The 23,839-nt window shown below is 41.7% G+C and overlaps 1 protein-coding gene across 1 annotated transcript in view; it reads left to right on the plus strand.

The window, feature by feature from the left end:
• Positions 1-23,839, plus strand: part of GUCY1A1 (guanylate cyclase 1 soluble subunit alpha 1) — a 71,981-nt gene that overhangs the window by 9,180 nt on the left and 38,962 nt on the right. Inside the window, exon 2 of the mRNA XM_040332149.1 lies at positions 12,511-12,578. Coding sequence (XP_040188083.1) covers positions 12,511-12,578 — 68 coding nt within the window. The remainder of the gene's footprint in view (positions 1-12,510; positions 12,579-23,839) is intronic.

Below are 23,839 nucleotides of genomic sequence, written 5' to 3' on the forward strand. Positions count from 1 at the left end.
GCTTTTTTTTTGCAGCTTTCCTTTATCTGACTGCATAGCTCTCTAAATATGTGGTTCTGGGGTACAAATCAGCAGGTGCCAGTCTAGTACCAGCAGTCTGACCACTCTGGAAGGTGGCAGAAGGGCTGGGCTGTATAGGGGTGTTCGTAGGCTGCATACATATGACCAGCAATGATTGCTATCACTTATGTTTATTCCACGTTTAGACCCCTGGTATGTCATTGCTGTTTTTATTCCAACCCCCGGCCCTGACAATTGCTGTCTTGCTCATTTTATGTTTTAATTTCTTACATGTCAACACAGACTATGCACACGTTATAGCACATCTTGAAACCATTGCAAGACCAATATAAATCTGCTGTGTGAGAACAGACTTGTACATTCCAAATATTCAATCTATTTGACAGAACAAAAAGAAAAGCTTAAGATTTCCACTACATGTCATTGTGCCCTGGTGACATGCATCTCAGCAGTTTTACGTTCTCTGGGAACCTTTGGTTTCAACTCCCAGGATGACAAGCAGTCATGTTCGCAGAATGAATTCGCATATTAGTGACATTCAAAATAAAATGCCAACGGCTGCCGTGACTGTGTCACTGAGGCTATATATATACTTTCTGAAAAATACAGTATATATAAAAAACAATATTACAGTTGTATATAGAAATGGATCCCAGTGCAAATTAATATACAGCACAATGTAAAGTAGTGAGTGTACAGATTGTATAACAGTGTGAATTTGAGGTCCTTGCAAAATAACTCAAAACACAACCATTAATGTCTAAACCGCTGGCAAAAAAAGCAAGTACACCCCTAAGTGAAAATGTCCAAATTGATCCCAATCAGCCATTTTCCCTCCCCGGCTTCATGTGACTTGTTAGTGTTACAAGGTCTCAGGTGTGAATGGGGAGCAGTTGTGTTACATTTGGTGTTATCGCTCATACTATCTCATACTGGTCACTGGAAGTTCAACATTGTACCTCATGGCAAAGAACTCTCTGAGGATCTGAAAAAAATAATTGTTGCTCTACATAAAGATAGCCTAGGCTATAAGATGATTGCCAATACCCTGAAACTGAGCTGCAGCAGGGTGGCCAAGACAATACAGCGGTTTAACAGGACAGGTTCCACTCAGAACACGCCTCACCATGGTCGACCAAAGAAGTTAAGTGCATGTGCTCAGCGTCATATGCAGAGATTGCCTTTGGGAAATAGATAGGGAAATAGATTAATAAGGGCTGCAAGCATTGCTGCAGAGATTGAAGGGGTGGGGGGTCAGCCTATCAGTGCTCAGACCATACACCGCACACTGCATCAAATTGGTCTGCATGGCTGTCGTCCCAGAAGGAAGCCTCTTCTATAGATGATGCACAAGAAAGCCTGCAAACAGTTTGCTGAAGAGAAGCAGACTAAGGACATGGATTACTGGAACCATGTTCTGTGATCTGATGAGACCAGCACTGTCTGCCCAGCACTAGGCTGAGCCAGACTCCATAGATAGGTTCCTGTGTGGAAGGTAGATGCCCAAAGTGGCCAGGGTTTATTTTAACTGCCCGCGGCACTCCACCATGTGTAAGGAGTTAGCTCGGTAGCGGGGTGTGAGACCCCTTGGATGGGTTCACCACACACTGAATTTATACAGACAGGCAGTCGAAGACGGTTGAAAACAAAGATTTTGGTTTATTCTTTCATCTTGCTCGAAACAAGTGCAAGCATCCAAACAGCATAAACAAAATCAAACATAAAATAAACCCTGGCCACTTTGGGCGTCTACCTTCCACACAGGAACCTTTCTATGGAGTCTGGCTCAGCCTAGTGCTGGGCAGACAGTGCTGGTCATACAGCAGAAAAACAATAGTCTTTTGATTTTTATCACACAGAAAAATCAATCCTCTCCTCACCTCCTCAGAAGACTTTCAGTACTGCTCTCCTTCACTCAGAAAGCCTCAGCATGCAGTAAATCAGTGGTAATCCTCTGGACTACTTATAGAGGCCTTAATTGCCTCATTCTGAACAGCTGAAGTTTTTCAACGGCCTTTAGCCTTTTCTGGCTACTGTTGCAGCCGACGCCTAATAACAATTGGTGTATTGTCTAAACAAGGCAGAAATGTATGTCCCGTCTGTGACAACACCCACAGATTTACCTGACTTCCTGTCACAATATATATATATATATATATATATATATACATACTCAGATTTATATCTAATCAATGTCATCTATGTAAAATAACATTATACTTTTAGAAAAAACACAACTATCTTTGTACAAGAAAGCTTACCTCTAAAGTCTTCATAACTGTTGTTCACACATTCAGGGACTTGAATTAATTAAACATAACAATTCCTCCTTTTCCATTTGCCTCTTTTATAGACTGATCCATAAAACAGTGATATTTTATTCTGTTCTGTGGAAGTTATGCTGTCAGCCGGCATGCTATAATGGCAGGGGTACTAAACTTAAAGTGATTGTAAAGCTTTATCTCTTTTTTTTTTTTTAAATAAGAAACATGTCATACTTACCTGCTGTGTGCAACAGTTTTGCACAGAACAGTCCTGATCCTCGTAGCTCTTCAACCCCCCCCCCCCGACAAATGCCCCCATAGAAAGCCACTGGTGTGGGATTTGCATCCGAGCCACCCAGTCTGCATCTGTTGACACACACAGCGCAGCTCTGCCATCACATAATCTGATTGACAACCAATGGCTCCCACATTCTGCCCAGTGAGAAGGGAGCGAACAGAGAGAGCCTCTGCTCTTGTGCACAGAGGAGTTCAAGATTTAGAAAGTCACACGCCGGGGGAGAATATAACAGTGCAATAAACATATAAATACCCTCATGGGGTTCCCATAGATAGGCTGCTCTGCTAACTCTATGCATGTTTGGCCCAAGGAGGTGCTAGCGTACATTATTACATAAGGTTGTTCCATAGATGGATTTGTATTTTATATTTGTTTTAAGGTTTCAGGTCTAGTTATAGGCAGCTATGCACCGGGGATATATAATTGTGCAGAATTAGGTTCAGCTTATTGGTGCGGCCCTCCACAACAGTCCCAGTTTCTCATCTGTTGGCGCTATATAAATCATGTGTACTAATATACTCTAGAGCCTCTCCCATCCTCTGGAACTCCTTGCCCCGGTGTGTCCGATCAGCCCCTAACCTGTCCACCTTTAGGAGATCCCTGAAAACTCACTTATTCAGGGAAGCCTATCCCACACCCACCTAACAACTGTCCCCAAGCCACCCCCATCAAATCATTCCCGCCTCAATTACCTTTTGTACCACCACACCCTCCCTTTAGAATGTAATCTCTACGAGCAGGGCCCAACTGTCCCTTTTGTATTGAACTGTACTGTAATTGTGCTGTCCCCCCTCTACATTGTAAAGCACTGCGTAAACTGTTGGCGCTATATAAATCGTGTATAATAATGATAATAATGTGGTCCCTTGAGAAAATAAATTGCCCGTCCCTGATTTACATTGTGGTACATTTTGTTGGTATTTTTATGTTCTATAAAAGGACTTGTCAAAAATGATGTGTGTGTTAAATTACCATTGACGAATACTCACCCACATAAGGGGGGTGGTATCTGGGAACCCTCTTATGTGTAAATGGTGTTCCAGATCCTGATAAGCCTCCTTCCTACAAACCCTCACAACCAACAGGCCAGGGTTGTGAGGCAGAGGCCCCTTTTCTCATCAACATTTGTTCAAGGTGGCCTGGTATAGTTCAGGAATCAGACTGCAAGTGCACATAAGGATATGGATATTCGGGCACTACAAACATTGTTTTTGTTTGTCTTCTTGTTTCTGTGTCTTTTCTTTTACCTGGCAGTCAGGAATCCCCGATGAATGTCCCAGGGGGAGGAAGAGTCACTGGTCAGGACACCTGTGGGTGCTGGCTTTTTTTTTTGTAAAACACTAAAGGTAAACTAAAAACTCCAAACTGGGACAAAAGCACCCTCCTCATTTACAACATGCCTTTCATTATCTTTAACTTTTCATTTTTTCCTGTGCATTGGTGCCTTTTTTAGTAGACTGTAGCTGGGGCTCACCCAGCTCATGGCTATTTCCAGACAGAAGAATGCAATTATCCAGTCACATACTGCCAAATGCCATTTATACACAAGACGCAGCAAACAACTGTGAAAATACGGATTTCAAAAATGTTACAATATGAAGAATGCGGACCAAGAGAGAAAATGTAACAAATCCGAATACCATGCACATTGCCATATATGCATAAACAAGAAATCCTCTGGCTATGCTTAAATGCAAACTTGATCTTGTATCTTGTCTTAATGGTAGATTTCAATTATAAGTGAGATATTTGATTAAAATGTGGTTAAAAATGTAACATCTCTGTGCCATCTAATGTTAGGGAGAAAAACAAAAATGACCAGCAAAGAATATGTAACATGGGTATTCTCTGTGTCCTACAATGTCTTTCATTAATACCTAGTTAGTACCATTATTGGTGCTGAACATGGGTATCTTAACCCAATCCACCCAAAATCAACCATTCTGTGCTGTAATCTGAACATATACAATATCTTCAACCTGGCTATTATAAGAACACATAATAACAGTCCACCTAATAAAGTTTCTTTTTGAGTACTGGATGTTAGAGCTGCACGATTCTGGCCAAAATGAGAATCACAATTTTTTTGCTTAGAATAAAGATCACAATTCTCTCCAGATTCTCGCGGCGTAAAATCTTTCACATTATTCAAAAAAGATTTGGGCTAACCGTACTGTTTAGTTTTTTTTTTTTTTTTAATTCATTAAAGTAATTTTTTCCAAAAAAATGCATTTGAAAGACCGCTGCGCAAATATAGTGCGACATAAAATATTGCAACAACCACCATTTTATTCTGTAGGGTCTCTACTAAAAACATATATATATATAATGTTTGGGGGTTCTAAGTAATTTTGTAGCAAAAAAAAAATATTAATAAACCGGTTAACGCCCGCCGCATGTATATGTACGTCCACAGAATGGCACGTACAGGCATATGGGCGTACATGTACGTCCCCGCCTTTCCGCGGGTCGGGGGTCCGATCGGGACCCCCCCTGGTACATGCGGCAGTCAGAAACTCGTGGGGAGCGATCCGGGACGAGGGCGCGGCTATTCGTTTCTAGCCGCCCCCTCGCGATCGCTCCCTGGAGCTGAAGAACGGGGAGAGCCGTATGTAAACACGGCTTCCCCATGCTTCACTGTGGCGGCTGCATCGATCGAGTGATCCCTTTTATAGGGAGACTCGATCGATGACGTCAGACCTACAGCCACACTCCCCTACAGTTGTAAACACACACTAGGTGAACCCTAACTCCTTCAGTGCCCCCTGTGGTTAACTCCCAAACTGCAACTGTCATTTTCACAATAAACAATGCAATTTAAATGCATTTTTTGCTGTGAAAATTACAATGGTCCCAAAAATGTGTCAAAATTGTCCGAAGTGTCCGCCATAATGTCGTAGTCACGGAAACAATCGCTAAACGCCGCCATTAGTAGTAAAAATAATAAAAATAATAAAACTATCCCCTATTTTGTAAACGCTATACATTTTGTGCAAACCAATCGATAAACGCTTATTGCGATTTTTTTTTTTTTTTTTTTTTCACAAATAGGTAGAAGAATACGTATCGGCCTAAACTGAGGAAAACATTTTTTTTATATATATGTTTTTGGGGGATATTTATTATAGCAAAAAGTAAAAAATAAAGTAAAAGTAAAAAGTAAAAAATATTGCATTTTTTCAAAATTGTCGCTCTATTTTTGTTTATAGCGCAAAAAATAAAAACCGCAGAGGTGATCAAATACCACCAAAAGAAAGCTCTATTTGAGGACGTCAGATTTGTTTGGGAGCCACGTTGCACGACCGCGCAATTGTCTGTTAAAGCGACGCAGTGCCGAATCGCAAAACCTGGCCTGGGCATTTAGCTGCCTAAAGGTCCGGGGCTTAAGTGGTTAACTTGAAAACAACAAATGTCAGAAAAAGGTTTAGTGTTTAAGTGGTTAAACTTTCCTAATTAACCACTTAAGACCCGGACCATTATGCAGGTAAAGGACCTGGCCAGTTTTTGCGATTCGGCACTGTGTCGCTTTAACTGACAATTACGCGGTCGTGCAATGTGGCTTCCAAACAAAATTGGCGTCCTTTTTTTCCCCACAAATAGAGCTTTCTTTTGGTGGTATTTGATCACCTCTGCAGTTTTTATTTTTTGCACTATAAACAAAAATAGAACGACAATTTTGAAAAAAAAAACAATATTTTTTAGTTTTTGCTATCCCCCAAAAAAGATATAAAAAAAAAAAAATGTTTTCTCAGTTTAGGCCGATACGTATTCTTTTACCTATTTTTGGTAAAAAATCGCAATAAGCGTTTAACGATTGGTTTGCGCAAAATTTATAGCGTTTACAAAATAGGGGATAGTTTTATGGCATTTTTTTTTAACTACTAATGGAGGCGATCAGCGATTTTTTTTCGTGATTGCGACATTATGGCGGACACATCGGACAATTTTGACACATTTTTGGGACCATTGTAATTTTCACAGCAAAACGTGCTATAAAAATGCATTGTTTACTGTAAAAATAACAATTGCAGTTTAGGAGTTAAAGTGGAGGTTCCATCAAAAAAACTATTTTGCTTTAAACTGTAGCTTACGACTAAAAAAGAAAAAAAAAAAGAACATTTTTTTTTTACTCATCTGGAAATGCCTGTTGCTATGCGGTCCCACGAAATCTGCCTTTGAAACCACCTAGGATTCTGACATCATCTCCCTCTAATGCTCCTGGGAAATGTGTGTCATCATTTCCCAGGATGCAGTGCGCTGTCCAATTATCACTCCCCATCCAAGACTTCCAGGAAGTAAGTGCTTTTGGGCTTCACAATGCCCACAAGCAAAATGACAACGGTGTAGATATAGTTTTATAAACTATCTTTTTTGAATATCTATGCGGATCGGCGACGGATTGTAAAATAGTAAGTGACCAGATTTATATTATAAAAACGCAGGATGAAATGACATATATTTTAAACATGCTAATTGTGGTTGGAACTCCGCTTTAACCACTAGGGGGCACTGTAGGGGTTATGTGTGACCTCATATGTGTTTCTAACTGTAGGGGGGCGGGGCTGGACATGTGACATCACTGATCGCCTTTCCCTATATCAGGGAACAGACGATCAGTGACATTGCCACTGTGAAGAACGGGGAAGGTGTGTTTACACACACCTCTCCCCGTTCTTCAGCTCCTGTGACCGATCGCGGGACACCGGCGGCGATCGGGTCCGCGGGTCCTGCGGGGGTGGTCACGGAGCTTCGGACCGGGTCACGGGCACGAGCCCGCGACCCACGGCTGGGCACTTAAAGGGGACGTACAGGTACGTGCCTGTGCCCAGCCGTACCATTCTGCCAACGTAAATGTGCAGGAGACGGTCCTTAAGTGGTTAACATACAGAAGTCTATTCCTTTGATGTAAAAGACAAATTGTTATAATGTTTAGGCTTAAAGTTCCACTGATAAAGAATGTTGTAAAACTTGGCAGACTGCCCAGACTTTTGACAGCTAACAGCAGAGAGAATTCTCTGCCTACAAAAGATCAGGAAATACTTTGTCAAGATCGCAACGGGAAAAAATCACGCTTACGATTATTGACGATTAATCGTGCAGCTCTACTGGATGTATAGTTCCAGTCCACTTTGTGTAAGTACTGGCCATATACACCATATGGACTATGGCCCAGATTTACAAAGCACTTACGCCGACGTATAACAAGTTACGCCGACATAAGTGCAAATGTGCGCCGTTGTATCTGTGCGCCAGACCCACGAACAGACATGCGCCTAAAAACAGGCTACACCCCGCCGACGTAACTTGCTTACGCCGGCGTAGGGTGGGCGCACATTTAGGCTGGGTGCATGGTGCCGCTCCCATTGATTAGCCATTCAAACATGCAAATGAGGGAAATACGGCGATTCACAAACGTGCGTGTGCCCGGCGCATTCTACGCGAGATACGCGTAAGTTGTACGTCCGGCGTGAAGTTATTCCCCATAAAGGAGGTGCAACCTAGCAACAGACATGCTCAGGTCTGCACCAGGGAACACAAGCCGGCGTATTGTGCGTTAGACGTGTGTCTGGCTGGGCGTACGTTTTGTTCACGGCGTACGCAGTGATCCGGCGTAGCTTAGGCAATTGTGCTGGCGTGGTTGTGAGCAGGCGCAAGGGGGTGTGCTGTGCATGCATCCACGTCACGGCGCATGCGCAGTTCGTGATACGTACCTGTCTGGCGCTTGGGCCATCATTTGCATAGGGTCACGCCTCATTTGCATGGTGTCACGCCCACTTCCACCTACGCCGGCGTACGCCTTCGAAAACCCACGCCACGCTGGCGCAGTGTTGGGAGCACTGGCTTGCTGAATGCAATGCTTGCCTCTCTGCGCTGCGTCGGCGTAGCGTACAGTATTTGCTCTACGGCGGCGTAATGTGCGCCTTGCTCTCTGTGAATCTGGGCCAAAATGCATGGACACCAGACCGTCAAACCTATACAAGCTGTTGGACATCTCATTCCAAAACCATGGGCAATAATTACCTGACAGTGTATTTGTATAATACTGGTCAGAAATTGAGACCTTTTGCATAGTAACATTTTAATCATTGCGAATCAAGCATATGTGTTTGAGCCGTGCCGACTGCTGTGAGTGCTAGCCAGGAAGGAATCTCATCCATGCACCAGACATTGGTAGCGAGTGACTAGGAGTCCCGGGGAGCCTCACATCAAGTCAAGACCTGCTGTGTAATAGTATATGATGGTTTCAGCATGGGCCCCTCTGGAGTTTACTCATGGGGATGGAGTCTCCAGGGGGAAGATGCATAAAATAAAAGGTGTGTTTTAGCTTTTTATTTGGCTACTTATAACAAAATTGTAGAATGAGTAATATTGCTGTGAAGATATGTTTGTGTCCGTTTATGAGACACTTTCAGGACCATGTGGACAATAGACATGGCCTAAACAGTTGCACCCCACCTCAGTCCAAAATCACAGTGCAACTCCGATGAGAATTGGGCCATCTGCTGATGAGTCAGGGAAAAACTAGGCATAATTGTTCTTTTACATGTAAAAAAAAAGTGGCAACCACCCCAATCTACAGTATAAGTACCGTAGCTTTTGCAGTAAGGGGCACATGGAAAGGCAACATGCATCACGAACAAACCAGCACACTTACCATAACGCCTGCAAAACAAACACATTTACCCTGTATAACAATTTACGTTAAAAACAGGGTTTTGCATGCACACATTTGCAAATGTATAAGCTGCAGTGCCCACGTCAAGGCTCCTCTGTAAACTGCAGTCCTAACTTTATAAGTTAGGACTACAGTTAGACAGGGTCAGCTTGGTTGCTGTGCAGGCTGGCTGGTAAGTGTACTGGGAAATCTTTTGTTTGTTTGTGATAATTGTTCTTTGCCAGTCAGAATTTACCTGGTGTATTGATTCCCTCAGAGAAGCCTTTTTTAACACAACTTTGTTTTACCCCAGAGGAACCCTTGAAATAATAATCATGTCTAAGTAAATCCCTACCAAAAATGATTATATCAACGGCTCAAAGTACATTAACATGATCTTTAAATTATAGGACGTTTTAAGTAAAATAATGTGTCTTTCCTGGAGTATTTGACGTCTAGGGCAGATATTTTTTTTTACAAACTAGGTTTTATACAAGAACATTATTTTCAGTAATGATCTTGAAATAAAAAGAATAATGCCAATAGAAAAGAAACACAGAAATTAAAATTGTGGTGTCCGCTAAATAAAGAAAATACGTTAAATTTGTCTATATAATTTATCATTATCCTGGAAAATGCATGACATGTGTCGGCGGTACTTGACGTGCCCAGTGGGAACACTGTGAAAAAACGCTCACTAACGCCTGTACAGCAGGTGGAAGTTGTGGTCATGTGAATTCAGCATTAAGGCGGCAGTCCAAACTTAGAAGTGAGCCGGACAACTTGCACAGTTAACACCTTGTATTTGATGGCCATACACTGTTGACACTTCTCCCCTGAGGAAACAACTTTGGTTAGAGAGCACCCGGGTGTGCAGCATTCCTGAGTTAGAACCACAGAGATTGTACTGGTCTCTACCAACCCAGCAGTCCTGTCAGCTCACTCCCAGTGACAATGTCCATATATGTTACTATTGGACACAGGAAACCCACTTCTCCGTAGCTCCATGATTGTTCTTTTTCTGGGGCTCCGTCTATATCGCTCTCTATAACTCCAGGCTAGGTCCCTAGGTGCTCTGTGCCGTGAGACTGGTCCCAATATGTGGGGAACTGGTTGCCATTGATAGGGTTAAGCATAGCACCTCTTCACTACCAGAGTATCCATCATCCCGGCCATGTCACCTGTTTCCTGGTTGGTTGGTTTAGCATGTGACACAAATACAAAAGTCTTTGGCAATGACAATCTAGCCTCCTTAGGATAGCTTCTTCGTTTGATAGACCTATGCACTGTATCTTCCTCTCGTCCCCTTGAATAAGCCCTGTCCTTTTCATCACCTTGCATGCATGCACCCCTTTAACAAGGTCAAAACAGTCAATGTCCAACAGCAAAGAGGATATGCCACAGGTCACAAACTGAGAATTCCCATGTACCAACCCCTGGTCCCCCAACTGGACTCCCACAAGCAGGGCAGTGCAACAGAGTAATCACTATTAGCTGGATTCAGGTAGGCGGGCGGCGTAGCGTATCGTATTTACACTACGCCGCCGTAAGTTAGCAAGGCAAGTACTGTATTCACAAAGTACTTGCCTGCTAAGTTACGGCGGCGTAGCGTAAATGCGGCGGGTGTAAGCGCGCCTAATTTAAATTAGGCTGAGGGGGCGTGTTTTATGTTAATATGGGTTGACCTGACGTGATTGACGGTTTTTAGGAACGGCGCATGCTCCGTCCGTGTACATATCCTAGTGTGCATTGCGGCAAAGTACGCCGCAAGGACCTATTGGACGTGGACTTAAATTACGTCCAGCCCTATTCACGGACGACTTACGCAAACGACGTCAAATTTTCAAATTTCGACGCAGGAACGACGGCCATACCAAACATTACTAGTCCAGCTATTTGATGGAATAACTATACGCCTGAAAATGCCTTACGTAAACGCCGTATCTGTACTGCGTCGGCCGGGTGTACGTTTGTGAATCGGCGTATCTAGTGATTTACATATTCTACGCCGACCGCAATGGAAGCGCCACCTAGCGGCCAGCCTAAAAATTACACTTTAAGATACGACGGTGTAAGACACTTACGCCGCTCGTATCTTAGCCTAATTTAAGCGTATCTGGTTACCAGAATACGCTTAAATTTGTGTCGGCGCAGATTCTAACTTAGGCCGGCGTATCTACTGATACGCCGGCCTAAATCTTTCTGAATCTGCCTATATGTCTTGATTGTTTCCCTCGTCTCCTGGGGCACAAATGAGCCCCTATTTATATGGTGTGGCCTGCAGGGGGCAATAACTTCCATGAAAATGGTAGGGAAAACTGAATAGCAGTGTTAACCCTTCCTTCTCAGGATCCATCAGCTTAACAGGTCAACCCAGGACACAGTGCACTAAACCTACATTGTAGCAAAAGCTTCTAATGCCGCGTACACACGATCGGAAATTCAGACAAGAAAAGTCTGATGTGAGCTTTTGGTCCGAAATTCCGACTGTGTGTATGCTCCATCGGACTTTTGCTGTCGGAATTTCCACCAACAAAAGATGGAGAGCTGGTTCTCCAATTTTCCCAAAATCCAAAATTGCCATCGGTAAATCCGATCGTCTGTTTCAATTGCGACGCGCAAAAATTTGACGCATGCTCGGAAACAATTTGACGCATGCTCAGAAGCTTTGAACTTAATTTTCCCGACTCGTGGCGGTGTACGTCACCGTGTTCTCGACGGTTGAAAGTTTAGAGAACTTTTGTGTGACCGTGTGTATGCAAGCCAAGCTTGAGCGGAATTTCGTTGGAAAAACCATCTAAGGTTTTTCCGACAGAAAATCTGATCGTGTGTACGCGGCATTACACATGGATTCGGTAGAAATAACCAGACCCAAAGCATATAACACAACAGAAGAAAACATAGCGCACAGAATATTTTGGAGGCACCTGCTTACGCGTTTAAATGTTCTTGCCCAAATAATATTTGTTCCTATTGTCTTTCAAAGTTTCATAGTTAATTTACTTGTATTGTTTTACTATTTCTTTACACTTCTCTTGTTATAAAACATTATTCTTTACAAATAAAAATATAAAATGGGTATCTGCGTCAACTGACATAATAATGGCTTGGCTTGTACGGGGTAAAGCAGCACTACCACAATAATGCTATAATGAGATGTTTTCCCATGTGCTTTATTGCTGCCACAAGTCATAAACCATCACATATGTGTAAATCCTTTTCGTAGTCAGTATTAAGAATTTCTTACTGATTTACCTGCACTTTTTTTGCAGTTTGACAGACTGAACCTTGCTCTTCAAAGAACAATCACAAGACATAAACCAAAATGTACCACCAACAGGTAAGCCCGGTTGCATATTTACTATAGCACATTTATTTGTATATGAAGAGTCACATTATTGCCTAGGACGAGCTGGTAAGACCTTTCAGCATCCACTGATCTGCCTGGTGTTTTGTTCAATACAGACAGTCTAATAATAGACCGCATAAGTCCATTTAATGCTTCCACCATTGACCTGTCTTTCAAAACCATGTAAGCTAAAACTAATCATATTAAAAAACGAACCATCATGTTGTACACAGGCAGTATTTTGCAGCTGCTTCAATCATTTTCATTATGCCAGAAGAAATTGGAATGTTCAGCCTTAATAAAACACTTAGCCATGAATCTATTAGGTTTATTAATAATGAAAAAAGCAAGGTGCAAAGTGCAGTAAGTCACAGCAACCTATTGGAATTTATCTTTCAATGATATGACATCAGTGAAGTGACATTTGATTGGTTGCCTCTGGTTACTACACCCTGCATATTATCTTTGCACTGCCTTATTAAAAAAAAAATAGCCAATTCTTATCTTTATGGCTTTGTCTGCTAAGCACTTGCCATGAATAGTGTCTCCTCTTCAGCTGTTCAGACAGAGATTCTGTTGAAGCCTCCCTTTCTATTCAATGTGGCATGTGAGAAAATGAGAAAGACCGCTGGCTCTGGTTTCCATTAGATAACGTAACAAAAGCAATCCACCTGCAGATTCATAGAGGCTTCTCTTATCATGATTGTATTGCATCTACTGAGTGAAAATGGCTGATTCTAATGGTTTTATGGAAGTAAAGAACTTTGAAACAATGTTTAACCACTTCAATACCTGGCTTCAATACCCACTTCCATACCGGGCCTATTCTGACACTTCTCTCCTACATGTACAAATCATCATTCTTTTGCTAAAAAAATTACTCAGATCCCCAAACATTATATATGTTTTTTTTTTAGCAGACACCCTAGGGAATAAAATGGCGGTCATTGCAACTTTTTATCTTGCACAATATTTGCGCAATAATTTTTCAAACGCCTTTTTTTGGTAAAAAAAAATGGTTTCATGAATAAAAAAATAACAAAACAGTAAAGTTAGCCCAATTTTTTTGTAAAATATGAAAGATGTTGTTACGCCGAGTAAATAGATACCTAGCATGTCATGCTTTAAAATTGTGCACACTCATGGAATGGCGCCAAACTTCGTTACTTAAAAATCTCCATAGGCAACGCTTTAATTTTTTTTACAGGATACCAGTTTAGAGTTACAGAGGAGGTCTAGTGCTAGAATTGTTGCTCTCGCTATAACGCACGCGGTGACACCTCACATGTGTGGTTTGAACGACGTTTACATACGTGGGCTGGACTTACGTGTGCATTTGCTTCTGAGAGCGAGCTACCGGGAACATTATTATTTTACTTATTTATTTATTCTTTACACTTTCATTTAAAAAAATAATAATTTGATCGCTTTTATTCCTATTACAAGGAACGCAAACATCCCTTGTAATAGGAATAGTGTGTGACAGGTCCTCTTTTAGGAGAGATGCAGGGTCAATAAGACCCCACATCTCTCCTCCAGGCTGGAAAGAATGAGATTGTGAAAAAAAATTCACAGATCTCATTCTTACTAGCCGCAATTGCGGTTTGTTTACTTACGGGTACCCGGGCGTGACGTCATCACATCGCGCCCAGGCCTCCGACAGTCATAAAGATGACTGGTGACCATCTGGTCACCAGTCATCTCTATGCCTCCAATCCGGCGCACGGCGATCATCTCTCCGGGCCCCCGATGGCACGGGAGAGCCCGGAAAAGCACCGGATGGCGGTGGGAGGGATGTCCCCTCCCGCCACTTATAAGAACGATCAAGCAGCGGAACCACTGCTATGATCATTCTTATGGTGCGCAGGATCGCCGAAGGAACAAAATGATATCTGAATGATGCCTCTAGGTGAAGGCATCATTCAGATATTACCGCACAAAGTACAGGACGTCATATGACGTCCATCCGGGATAAGAGATCCCCTTTTTGGACGTCATATTGAAGTGCTTAAAGCTAGTACCAACATTATAATACATACTGTATATACTGTGCATATATATATATATATATATATATATATACAGTATCTCACAAGAGTGAGTACACCCCTCACATTTTTGTAAATATTTTATTATATCTTTTCATGTGACAACACTGAAGAAAGTACACTTTGCTCCAATGTAAAGTAGTGAGTGCACAGCTTGTATAACAGTGTAAATTTGCTGTCCCCTCAAAATAATTTAACACACAACCATTAATGTCGAAACCGCTGGCATCAAAAGTGAGCACACCCCAAGTGACAAGGTCTCATGTGTGAATGGGGAGAAGGTGTGTTAAATTTGATGTTATCGCTCTCAATCTCTCATACTAGTCACTGGAAGCTTAACATGGCACCTCATGGCAAAGAACTCTCTGAGGATCTGAAAAAAATAATTGTTGCTCTACATAAAGATGGCCTAGGCCGTAAGAAGATTCCCAAGACCCTGAAACTGAGCTACAGCATGGTGGCCAAGAGCATACAGCGATTTAACAGGACAGGTTCCACTCAGAACAGGCCTTGTCATGGTCGACCAAAGAAATTGAGTGCATGTGCTCAGCGTCATATGCAGAGGTCGTCTTTGGGAAACAGACGTATAAGGGCTGTCAGCATTGCTGCAGAGACTGAAGGGGTGGGGGTCAGCCTATCAGTGCTCAGACCATACGCCGCACACTGCATCAAACTGGTCTGCATGGCTGTCATCCCAGAAGGAAGCCTCTTCTAAAGATGATGCACAGGAAAGCCTGTAAACAGTTTGCTGAAGACAAGCAGACTAAGGACATGGATTACTGGAATCATGTCCTGTGGTCAGATGAGACCAAGATAATCTTATTTGGTTCAGATGGTGTCAAGGGTGTGTGGCGGCAACCAGGTGAGGATTACAAAGACAAATGTGTCTTGCCTACAGTCAAGCATGGTGGTGGGAGTGTCATGGTCTGGGGCTGCATGAGTGCTTCTGACACTGGGGAGCTACATTTCATATAGGGAACCATGAATGCCAACATGTACTGTGACATAGTGAAGCAGAGCATGATCCCCTCCCTTCAGAGACTGGGCCACAGGGCAGTATTCCAACATGATAACGACCCCCAAACACACCTCCAAGACGACCACTGACTTGCTAAAGAAGCTGAGGGTAAAGGTGATGGACTGGCCAAGCATGTCTCAAGACCTAAACCCTATTGAGCATCTGTGGGGCATCCTCAAACGGAAGATGGAGGAGCGCAAGGTCTCTAACATCCACCAACTCTGTGATGTCGTCATGGAGGAGTGGAAGAGGACTCCAGTGCAACCTGTGAAGCTCTGGTCAACTCCATGCCCAAGAGGTTTAAGACTGTGCTGGAAAATAATGGTGGCCACACAAAATATTGACACTTTGGAAATTTTCACTTAGGGGTGTACTTACTTTTGTTGCCAGCGGTTTAGACATTAATGGCTGTGTGTTAAGCTATTTTGAGGGGACACCAAATTGTCACTGTTATACAAGCTGTACACTCACTACTTTAAATTGTAGCAAAGTGTCATTTCCTCAGTGTTGTCACATGAAAAGATATAATAAAATATTTACTAAATTTGAGGGGTGTACTTTTTGTGAGATACTGTATGTGTGTGTATATATATATATATATATATATATATATATATATATATATATTGTAAGGGGTTAGCTCGGTAGTGGGGGTGTGTGACCCTCTGGATGGGTTCACTACACACTGAATTATACAGAGAAACAGCCGAAGACTGTTGAAAACAGCATAAACAAAATCAAGCATAAAATAAACCCTGGCCACTTGGGGCGTCTATCTTCACCACACAGGAACCTATCTATGGAGTCTAGCACAGCCTACTGCTGGGTAGACACTGCTGATCATACAGCAGAAAACAAAAGTCTTTTTGATTTTTATCACACAGAAAAATCAATAGCACCTCACCTCTTCAGAAGTATTTCTGCTACTGCTCTACTTCACTCAAAAAGCCTCAGGATGCAGCATTCAGTAGTAATCCTCTGGATTACTTATAGAGGCCTTAATTGCTTCATTCTGAACAGCTGAAGTTTTCCAACCTTTCTGGCTACTTCTGCAGCCGACGCCCGATAATAATTGGTGTATTGTCTAAACAAGGCAGAAATGTATCTCCCGTCTGTGACAACACCCATATATTTACCTGACTTTCTGTCACAATATATATATATATATAGATATATATATATATATATATATATATATATATATATATATATACACACAGGCAACTAAACTAATAAAGAAGGATGGAAAAAAAAATGTAAAAATTGGATATGTTGTATTTGGAAAAAAACTAGCGGGCAACTATAATAATAAGGGGGGATGGAAAACCTTCTTTACATTGAAATAATATAAATATTAGGTGTTGTTTTATGAAAAACGGAGGGAACTAAATTAATAAAGAAGGAGGGAAAATCTTCTTTACTGTAAAATATTAGAAAAAAATATATATTTTGTGTTTGGAAAATGTAACAGGCAACTAAATAAATAGAAAAAATAGGGATGGAAAACCTTCTTAACAATAAAATATTTGAGGAATTGGATATGTTGTATTTGGGAAAAAACTAGCAGGTGACTATATTAATAAAGGGGGCTGGAAAACCTTCTTTATGTTGAAATATTAGGAATATTGTGTATGTTGTTTTGAGAAAAAATGAGGGAACTAAATTAATAAAGAGGGATGGAAAATCTTCTTTACAGTGTAATATTAGAAACCTTTGATATGTTGTGTTTGGAAAAAGTAACAGGCAACTAAACTAATAAAGAAGGATGGATTTTTTTTTTTTTTTGTATTTGGAAAATAAAACTAGCGGGCAACTAAAATAATAAAGGGGGGATGGAAAACCTTTGCATTGAAGTTTTAGAAAATGTGTCTATGATGCCTTTGTAACAAAGAAGGGGGAAACTAAATGAACATAGGGGATGGCAAACTTTCCTCAGAGTGAAATATAACTAGGTACTGTATGTTAAATACAGAAAAAAGATGGTTAAGAAAAAAAAATTACGGCTAGAATGCGTAAATCAGCGAGATACGCCTATTCACGAACGAACGCTTGCCCGTCGCAGTAAAGATACGCCGTTTACGTAAGGCGTTTTCAGGCGTAAAGTTATTCCACCAAAAAGCTGGCCTAGCCAATGTTAAGTATGGACGTCGAATTTTGAAAATTTTACGTCGTTTGCGTAAGTCGTCCGTGAATGGGGCTGGACGTCATTTACGTTCACGTCGAAACCAATACTTCCTTGTGGCGTAATTTGGAGCATGCGCACTGGGATACGTCCACGGACGGCGCATGCGCCGTTCGTTCAAAACGTCATTTACGTGTGGTCATGGTTTATTTACATAAAATACGCCCACATCTTCACAATTTGAATTAGGCGCGCTTACACCGGCCCATTTACGATACGCCGCCGTAACTTAGGACGCAAGTGCTTTGTGAATACAGCACTTGCCTCTCTGACTTACAGCGGCGTAGCGTATATGCGATACACTACGCCTGCACAAAGTTAAGCCAGTCTTTCTGAATCTGGCTAATAGACTGTTTTGAGAGAGGTCGAAAGGTGGGAGTAAGAGCGATGACAGAACACGCACTACTGCTGCTGCTGAGAAGGAACAAGAATTCAGCTGACAAAAGATACAATCTTATCGTGCTGCTTCCTCAGCAGCAGTGATCATCTGTTCTACATGAGCCAGCATTCTGGGAATGTACAGCCACCAACAGCCTCCTACTCCTAGTCTTGCAAAGCTTAGATTCCCAGGCACATGTCAAGCTGCACACTCAGTGGAGTCGCTTTACTAAAGGCAAATAGGCAGTATTTTTTACTAAGGAAGTTGCACATTGACAGAGAATTTTCCCCAGAGTGTAGGCAATGAGATAAAGCTCTGCTGACTTTCAGCAATCACTGCAAGGAAAAAAATATATATTTTCCTTTCTCGCAATAAGGTAAGTGAAGTTTCCTAAGAAAAAGGATATGGTTGGTAGTACCCTGTGGTGTGCCTCCATTGCCATTAACATACAAATACAGAGTATAGCTCATTGGGACTTTGGATGAGGCGCCACACACTGAGGGATCCATACTAACAAAGAAGCAGGGTGCTGCATGCCAAAGTCGCAAGGGCCGGCGCCGGAGACGTCTTACCCGGGAGCTGTGGCTGCTTCTGGCCATTCTATCATACTTTAATATTTTTTCACCAATTTTTACCTCCCCATTATTTAAAAAAATGTTCAATTCAGTAGTGCGCATCATTATTTCCATAATTTTTTTTCTAGCCACCATCCTGGCAGGACAGTTTTGTTTGCCTGTTTTCCATCTGCCTGTTTTTGCTTTGCTGGCCCATCATTGGATCCTTTACCCACAGCTCCCAGATTAGATGTCTCCGGTGCCCGCCAGGTGCGACTTTGGCACGCAGCACCCTGCATTTTTGCGAGTATGGATCCCTCAGTCCAGATTTAAAGTGATTGTAAAGACAGAAGGTTTTTTATCTTAATGCATTCTATTCATTAAGATAAAATGCCTTCTGTGTGCAGCAGCCATCCCAGCACCCCCTAATTCTTACCTGAGCCCTATCTCTGTCCAGCAATGTCCACAAGTGTCTCGGCCATCCGAGACTCTCCATCCTGATTAGCTGAGACACAGCAGCGGCGCTTTTGGCTCCCGCTGTTGTTAATCAAAGTCAGTCAGCCAATCAGGAGAGAGGAGGGTGGAGCCAGGCGGCAGCACCGTTTCTGAATGGACACAGGGAGCTGTGACTCAGCTTGGGTGCCTCCATAGCAAGCTGCTTGCTGTGGGGACACTGAAAAGGAGGGAGGGGCCAGGAGCACAGACAGGGGACCCAAGAAGAGGAGGATCCAGGCTGCACTGTGCAAAACCAACTGCACAGAGCAGGTAAGTATAACATTTTATTGAAAAGAAAAACCAAGACTTTACAATCACTTTAAAGCCTATGTATTTCTTTTTGGATAGAGTAGGGAATGTTAAACTGATTGTAAAGCTTTAAAAAAAATTTCATTAAGACAACAAACATATTGTACTGGTTTTGCACAGAGCAGCCCTGATGCTCCTCCTCTCAGGTCCCCCTCCTGGCTCTTAGAAAGCCACTTCCTATAGAAGCACTGGTGCATGCTCGCTCCCTTTGCCTTTATTCAGACACACAGCCTGACTTAGCCCCCCCCCCCTCCTACAGGTTTTGACTGACAACAGCAGGAGCCAATGGTCCCCACTGCTTTCAGCCACGCCCACCGTCCACCTACTTTGAATTAGGCGGGCTTACGCCAAATAATTTACGTTACGTTGGCGCAACGTAGGGAGCGAGTGCTTTGTGAATACTGTTCTTGCCTCTCTATGTTACGTCGGCGTAGCACATATGAGATGCGCTACGCCGGCAGAAAGATGCGCGGCTCTACGAGAATCCGGCCCCTAGTGTGTACTAGGTTTAAGATGATGTCAGTATTTGTACGTTCATAATGCGGCAGGGGATTAATCCTTCATGTATGGGTTTGTCAGTACATTTGAAACTTATAAAAAAAGTTGTTTCTCCCAAAAAGAAAAGAAACCAAGAGAAAGACTAAAGTGTCTATGTATATAGAGACAGTTGTAATCAATCACCCTTTTAAGCAGCTTGCTCTCTCCTTATTCACCAAGTCACTAAAAGCTACTGCATATTATTAAAGTTTTACAGCTGTTCACATCTGACAATATATGGGCTATGCAATCTGATTTGGCAAATCTGATTACGGTATTTGCAATGGATATCTGTCCAATGGAAACAATAAAGATCCACATAGATATTGGAGAGCCGACCAAACATTATTCATTCCTTTGCTACAGACCTGCTGCCTCCTATAGCTAAATACATTCCAGCACATTCTGACTTTATTTTTGTTGTGTAATAAATATCAGAAATTTATCCAGCGATTGTGCACCAGTTGTGAGCAAGCAGACAAATGTTCCCTTTCCTTAATTGCTAACATTTAAGGTGGTTTCAAGGTCCCACGCTACCTACACTTACAGTGGGGATCGAAAGTTTGGGCACCCCAGGTAAAAATTTGTATTAATGTGCATAACGAAGCCAAGGAAAGATGGAAAAATCTCCAAAAAGTATCAAATTACAGATTAGACATTCTTATAATATGTCAAAAAAAGTTAGATTTTATTTCCATCATTTACACTTTCAAAATTACAGAAAACAAAAAAATGGCGTCTGCAAAAGTTTGGGCACCCTGCAGAATTTATAGCATGCCTTTTGCAAAGCTGAGACCTGCCAGTTTCATGGATTGTTCTCAATCATCGTCTGGGAAGACCAGGTGATGTCAATCTCAAAGGTTTTAAATGCTAAGACTCATCTGACCTTGCCCCAACAATCAGCACCATGGGTTCTTCTAAGCAGTTGTCTAGAAAACGGAAACTGAAAATAGTTGGCGCTCACAAAGCTGGAGAAGGCTATAAGAAGATAGCAAAGCGTTTTCAGATGTCAATATCCTCTGTTCGGAATGTAATTAATAAATGGCAGTCATCAGGAACAGTGGAAGTTAAAGCAAGATCTAGAAGACCAAGAAAAATATCCCACAGAACAGCTCGCAGGATTGGGAGAAAAGCAATTCAAAACCCACGTTTGACTGCACGATCCCTCCAGAAAGATCTGGCAGACACTGGAGTTGTGGTACACTATTCCACTATAAAGAGATACTTGTACAAATATGGTCTTCATGGAAGAGTCATCAGAAGAAAACCTCTTCTACGTCCTCACCACAAAAATCAGCGTTTGAACTTTGCAAATGAACATATAGACAAGCCTGATGCATTTTGGAAACAAGTTCTGTGGACCGATGAGGTTAAAATATAACTTTTTGGCCGGAATGAGCAAAGGTACATTTGGAGAAGAAAGGGCACAGAATTTAATGAAAAGAACCTCTGTCCAACTGTTAAGCATGGGGGTGGATCAATCATGCTTTGGGGTTGTATTTCAGCCAATGGCACAGGGATCATTTCACGAGTAGAAGGAAAAATGGATTCAATAAAATTTCAGCAAATTTTGGATGGTAACTTGATGCTATCTGTGAAAAAGCTGAAGTTAAAGAGAGGATGGCTTCTACAAATGGATAATGATCCTAAACACACCTCAAAATCCACGGAGGATTACATCAAGAGGCGTAAACTGAAGGTTTTGCCATGGCCTTCATAATCTCCTGACCTCAACATAATAAAAATCTATGGATAGACCTTAAAAGAGCAGTGCGTGACAGACAGCCCAGGAATCTCAAAGAACTGGAAGACTTTTGTAAGGAAGAATGGGCAAAGAAACCTCAAACAAGAATTGAAAGACTCTTGGCTGGCTACAAAAAGCGTTTACAAGCTGTGATACTTGCCAAAGGGGGCAGTACAAGATATTAACTCTGCAGGGTGCCCAAACTTTTCCATACGCCATTTTTTTGTTTTCTGTAATTTTGAATGATGGAAATAAAATCTAACTTTTTTTTACATATTATAAGAATGTCTAATCTGTAATTTGATGCCTTTTGGAGATATTTCCATCTTTCCTTGGCTTCGTTATGCACATTAATACAAATTTTTACCTGGGATGCCCAAACATTCGATCCCCACTGTAGATGCAACGAGCACATGTGTCACCATGAGAGTGGTTTGCACTTAAAATGATCCTTAAGCCTCGTACACATGATTGGATTTCCATTGGACAAATCCGTGGAATTTTGTGTGAAAGGCGTTGACCATGAACTTGTTCTGCGTACAGACGGAAGAACTTTTTCGGCCAACATACACAAAACTACGTGTTTTTTCAGCTCTTTAGCAACGACCCTTTGGGCAACTTCTGCTAATGTTGTGCTATGGTTAGCATTGGTTCGGAGAATGCGTGTTTGTACTTTGGATTTTTTTACGTTGGACACACGATCTGATATTCTGACAAGACACATTTGCTGTTGGAAAATTTGAAAGCATGCTATGAAACATTTGGTGTTGGAAATTCTGACAACAATTGTCCGATGGAGCATACAAATGGTCGGATTTTCCGACAAAACCCCGCCATGACACATTTGTTTTTCGGAAAATCTGATCATGTGTACGAGACTTTAGTCTTTCCTTATATCAGGGGAAATCATTGAGGCTTTCTGCCTTGGCTATAGCCTGCATGACATATTGACTCTGTTTGCTGAAAGCATCTCAAGCACTGCATGCACTAAGATAGATGTGCTCCGTGAACCCAACATACTGTAGGCAGTGTCTACCGCTGGCAGTAGTGTCTCAAAGCTAACTTTTGATCTAGATGTTAATGCATTATGAGTATCCTGATAACAACCCCTAAACACATATCTCTTTTTTTTTTTTTAAACACAAATATGCATTGCCGATCTGAATAATATACAGTAAAGATAAATGTTCCGTTTTAATGAAAAACAATATGGACACAATAAAAAAAAAAAGCTGAGAACATGTAACAGCTGTTTCTGAGAACATCAGTAGTGTTTCTGGAAATTAATGGCACTCTGTAACACATACTACTGCCATGACGTATAGATAAATTAATTTAAAGTAATGTAAGTGCAAAAAGTTATGATGGTAGGAGTATTGGGCACTGCTTCTATGGGAGGCATATGCCATTTGTATTGTAAGTGGAACCCACTGAACAGAAATAATGTTCTTGGATGCCTTATGTCCGGGAGGCAGAATGTTCCACTGCCTGCTTGAATGATGTTCTGCTATATAAGGTCAATAAAATCACTATGGTGCTGTCTAAGCCAGAGGTGCTCAAATAGTCCCAGACTGGGAATTAAAACAGCAATGGCACATGTCATCCTAAATTTGTGAGCATTGTCATATGTTTCTGTATTTCATATTCCGAAAAATGAAAAAAAAAAAAAAAAAAGGTTATTAGTAGACATCACCATAGGCACAGTTAAGTATTGAAGGTCATGTACAAAATGTGACTAAGACAGAATCAGAAGCACAAATTAGAACAAAAATACACTAATGCCCATCAGGCATTTTAGTACCTGTCAGAGTTACCGAACTCCCAGTCAGTTCTGTGATAAAACTTTTATAGGCTGAGACTTTAGCTGTGTCATAGGTCTGAGACCCCAAATAGATGAGATTTCACATTTTTCTCATAAAACCAATGCCAAGTAAAGCTCGGCAATTCAACACAGAAAAGGTTCTTAAAGAGGACCGATTAATTTAA

This window comes from Rana temporaria, chromosome 1 (genome assembly GCF_905171775.1).
Source record: "Rana temporaria chromosome 1, aRanTem1.1, whole genome shotgun sequence".
Lineage (NCBI taxonomy): Eukaryota > Metazoa > Chordata > Amphibia > Anura > Ranidae > Rana > Rana temporaria.